The sequence below is a fragment of the Corvus brachyrhynchos genome, unplaced genomic scaffold (genome assembly GCF_000691975.1).
Source record: "Corvus brachyrhynchos isolate BGI_N302 unplaced genomic scaffold, ASM69197v1 scaffold443, whole genome shotgun sequence".
NCBI classification, from domain to species: domain Eukaryota; kingdom Metazoa; phylum Chordata; class Aves; order Passeriformes; family Corvidae; genus Corvus; species Corvus brachyrhynchos.
In genome coordinates, this window is record NW_008237220.1 from 288996 (window position 1) to 293347 (window position 4352).

At 61.7% G+C, this 4352-nt stretch overlaps 1 protein-coding gene across 1 annotated transcript in view; it reads left to right on the plus strand.

Moving 5' to 3' along the window:
• The window catches only part of ITGA10 (integrin subunit alpha 10), an 11313-nt gene that overhangs the window by 1985 nt on the left and 4976 nt on the right, over nt 1-4352 (plus strand). Inside the window, exons 2-14 of the mRNA XM_017728874.1 lie at nt 39-180; nt 784-881; nt 963-1042; nt 1141-1255; nt 1325-1452; nt 1993-2141; nt 2515-2662; nt 2746-2911; nt 3004-3077; nt 3226-3370; nt 3657-3805; nt 3894-4037; nt 4320-4352. Coding sequence (XP_017584363.1) covers nt 39-180; nt 784-881; nt 963-1042; nt 1141-1255; nt 1325-1452; nt 1993-2141; nt 2515-2662; nt 2746-2911; nt 3004-3077; nt 3226-3370; nt 3657-3805; nt 3894-4037; nt 4320-4352 — 1571 coding nt within the window. The remainder of the gene's footprint in view (nt 1-38; nt 181-783; nt 882-962; nt 1043-1140; nt 1256-1324; nt 1453-1992; nt 2142-2514; nt 2663-2745; nt 2912-3003; nt 3078-3225; nt 3371-3656; nt 3806-3893; nt 4038-4319) is intronic.

A 4352-nucleotide genomic window follows, 5' to 3' on the forward strand; every position in this document is an offset into this window, starting at 1 on the left:
CTCCCGGGTGCCGTTGGATGGGTGCGGGTTGCCCTCCCCACCCTCAGGACCCTCCGTCACTTCCCCAGGACTCTGTGAGGGATTCAACATCGACGTGGGGCAGCCGCGGGTCTTCCAGGGGTCCCCCGAGTCCCAGTTTGGGTACCGGGTGCTGCAGTGGGGGGGCGATGGGAACAAGTGGTGAGTGATACCCGAGGGGACCCGGGGGAGATGGGAGAGAAGGGGAAAGTGAGGCAGGAAAGGGGAGATTGAGGTGGGAAGGGGAGAAGGAGGGTGGGGAAAGGGAAGCTGAAGCAGGGAGGGGGAAAATGAGGTAGGTAAGGGGAAAGTGAGGTAGGAAAGGGGAAAGTGGGGTAGGAAAGGGGAAACAGGAAGGGGGCAGTGAGATGGGAAAGAGGGAACTGAGAAGGGGAGGAGGGAAACTGAGGGTGGGTGGGGGAAACTGAGTCAAAAAAGGGGAGAAGGGAGGGGCAAACTGAGGTGTGAAGACAAAACTGAGGTGGGAAGCAGGAGAAGTGAGTTTGGGAAGGAGGAACTGAGGCAGGGCGGGAGGAGATTGAGGTTGAGAAGGGGAAGCACAGAAGGGCAGGGGCCAGAGCAGCAGGAGGCTGTGGCCAGACGGCTGGACAGACAGACGGAAGCGGCCTCGGTGCCACGGTGTGGGCGGCAGGGCCTGGCACGGTGCCCCCAAAACGTGGCGGCTGGCTTGGAGTAGGGCGGGGGTGATGACATCCCCGGTGTCCACTACGTGTCCCTCTCTGTGTCCCCTCCTTGTCCCTCCAGGCTGCTGGTGGGAGCCCCGTGGGATGGGAATGGTCAAGGTGACATCTACAAGTGCAGCGTGGGACTCCAAAACTCTTCCTGTGCCAAAGCCAGCCTCGGTACCGGGGGGGTGTGGCTGTGACCGGTGAGGCCTGGGGGCCCCACGGTGCTCACCTTGCTTCTGTCCCCATGTCCTCAAGGGGCCGTGGCTCCGTGGCTCCGCAGCAGCACTGGACACCTTGGGATGACGCTGGTGGACTCCAAGGATGGTGGATTTGTGGTAAGAAGAGCGTACACAGAGGAAAACTGAGGCATGGCAGGGGATGGAAGAGGGAGATGGACATCACCCACTGTTGTGTCCTCATGTCACCCCCCAAGGCATGCGCCCCACTTTGGTCCCAGGAATGTGGCACCTCTGTGTTCAGCTCTGGCCGCTGTGTCCAACTCAATGAGGAGCTCCAGCTTGTGGGAACCATTGCACCCACAGCACAGCGTGAGTAGGGTGGGACGTACTGGGATGTACTCAGATGTGCCATCCTGGTGTCACCGTGTTCCCTGCCAGGCTGTTCCACCTACATGGACATCATCCTGGTTCTGGACGGCTCCAACAGCATCTACCCCTGGGAGGAGGTGCAGGCATTCCTTGGGAACATCCTGGGACGCTTCTTCATTGGTCCTGGGCAGACCCAGGTCAGGGCGTGGTACCTTGGCCACCACGGTGTCCCCAAGGCTGGGATAGTGTCTCCAGGGCAAGATGATTGTCTCCAGGGCAATGCTGTTGCCCCTGGGGTGATGCCAGCCTTGGAGTGATGTTACTGTCCCTGGGGTGATGCCGTTATCCCAGGGTGATGCCACCCCCGGGATGGTGCTACCCCTAAAGTGATACCATTTTCCCCAAGGTGATGCCATTGTCCCGGGGTGATGCCACCCCTGTGGAGATGCCACCCTGGGGCGACGTCATTGTCCCCAGGACTATGCCGGCTGGAGATGGCTTTGGAGGGGCCAAAAGTGCCCTTTTCCAGGGATTAGGGGTTCCCGTGGGATTTGGGGGAGCTCCCTGTGGATTTGGGGGGATCCTTGGCTCAGGTTTCCCCCCGTTTGAAATGTGAGGTAGGCTGCCATACAGGGAGTGGGTGGTGCAGGAGCAGATGCCGGGGCAGCACTCTGGGGATTTGAGGGATGTCCCTGTGGATTTGGGGCTCCCTCTGGCTCTGACTCTCCCTGTTTCAGGTGGGGGTGCTGCAGTATGGGGAGCGGCTGGGGCAGGAGTGGGCACTGGGGCAGCACCCCACGGCCCAGCGCCTGCTTGAGGCCGCCCGGAACCTGACGCGTCAGGAGGGGAGGGAGACACGCACGGCCATGGCCATCCGGCAGGCATGGTGGGCTCTGGAATGGGAATGCGAGCGGGATTGGGAATGGGGGCGGGATTGGGGACAGGACTGACGTCAGGATTGAGATCAGGATTGGGATTGGGAGAGGGAGTGGGGCTGGGATTGGGATCAGAATTGGGATTAGGGTCTAGGTTGCGATCAGGATTTGAATAAGGATCAGTATTGGAATTGATATCAGGCTTGGGATCAAGTCAGGATTTGGACTGGGGTTGGGGTTGGTATTGGGCTCAGGATCGGGACTGGGATCTGGATCAGGGTTGGGGTTGAGATCAGGGTCAGGGTTGGGAGCAGAGTCAGGATTGAGAAGAGTATTAGGATGGGGATGGAGGAGGGGCTCATTCTGCCAGCCACATTCCTGCAGCACAGAGTCCTTCAGCCCGGCGCAAGGCGGGCGCCCGGGGGCCCCGCGGCTGCTGCTGCTGGGGGACGGAGAGTCCCACGATGGGGACGAGCTGCCGGCGGCGCTGGCGGAGTGTGACCGGCACAATGTCACCCGCTACGCCATCGCTGTGAGGCCCCTCCCACCGAGCCGCACCCCTGCATTCCCCTTAACCCCGGGGCGGGCTCCTGCTGACCCCTGTCCCTCCCTTAGGTCCTGGGGCACTACCTGCGTCGGCAGCAGGATCCCGAGGATTTCATCCGGGAGATCAAGTCCATCGCCAGCGACCCCGATGAGAAGTATTTCTTCAATGTCACAGATGAGGCTGCCCTCAGTGACATTGTGGATGCTCTGGGAGATCGGATCTTCAGCCTGGAAGGTGCCGGCTTGAGGCTGGGATCCCGGGAAGGGCTGGGAATTCCAGCTGGAAGCACAGCTGGAGGAACAGAGTGTCCTTCCTGCCCCGGTCAGGCACCCATGGAGACAACGAGAGCGCCTTTGAGCTGGAAATGTCCCAGATCGGCTTCTCCATCCATCGCCTCGAGGTGATCCCACTGGGAAAGGTGGAAAATAATCCTCAGCCCATCCCAGCCCTGCTGAGTGTCCTGGGATGGGAGAGTGACATCGGTGGGGGTCGGGGACACTGAGGCATTGTGGTGTCCCCAGGGTGACATGTCCCACCCATCCTGGCAGGATGGGATCCTCTTTGGAATGGTGGGAGCCTATGACTGGGAGGGCGGTGTGCTGGAGGAGAGCCAGCGTGGACGCATTGTCCCACCCCGCGAAGCGTTTCAGGAGGAATTCCCCCTGGAGCTGAAGAACCATGCAGCATATCTGGGTATGGGGGATCCCAAGGGATGAGGGTGTCCCGAGGGATGTGAGGTGAGCCAGGCATACTCCATATCCTTGGGATTTGAGATGAATCAGGGATGTTTCATGTCCTGGAGATCAGGGATGAAGTGGGGATGCTCCATGTGATGGATATTTGGGATGCTTGGTGATCCAGAAATGCTCCATGTCCCAGGGGTGCTCCATGTCCTGTATATTTGGGGTGCCCCAGGAACACACTGGGGACCCTGTCTCCCCAGGGCTGTCCCCCCCGCTGACCCTGCTTCCCCCCCCAGGGTACTCCGTGTCCTCGCTGCAGCTCCCGGGGGGGCAGCGCTTGTTTGTGGCTGGAGCCCCTCGATTCCAGCACAAGGGCAAAGTTGTCCTCTTCCAGCTGGACCCCACAGGGACCGTGACGGTGGCCCAGGCACTAATGGGGGAGCAGGTGGGGGGCGGCTGGGGGCCTTGAGGGTCTTTGGGGGGAGTTTGGGCCCCCCACCCCCTCTCAGCCTCACAGCCCCCTGCATCCCCAGATCGGCTCCTACTTCGGCAGCGAGGTCTTGGCCCTGGACCTGGAGGGAGATGGGGACAGTGACCTTCTGCTGGTGGCAGCACCCACCTACCTGGGGGGTCAGAGCAGGGAGACGGGGAGGGTCTATGTGTACCGTGTGGGGCAGGTGAGAGGGCAGGTGTGGGCCTGGAGGGGTCGAGTGGGGAGGTAGCTACACGGTGTGGGGCAGGTGAAGGGCTGGGTAGGGGGCAGGTGAGAGGGGCAGGGAGCTGGGGTAGACAGAGGGATCGGGGTGCTCTGCGGGTAGGGGATTGGGAGGATCAGCGGGATGCTGAGGGATTGGAGGGATGCAAGGGACTGAGGGGATTTGAGGGGGTCGGGGGAACACAGTGGGATTGAGGGGGTGCCTATCCCGTGGGGGTACCGAGGGCCCCTCCGCACCTCCCAGGACCGCCTGATCCCCGCGGGGGCGCTGCACCCC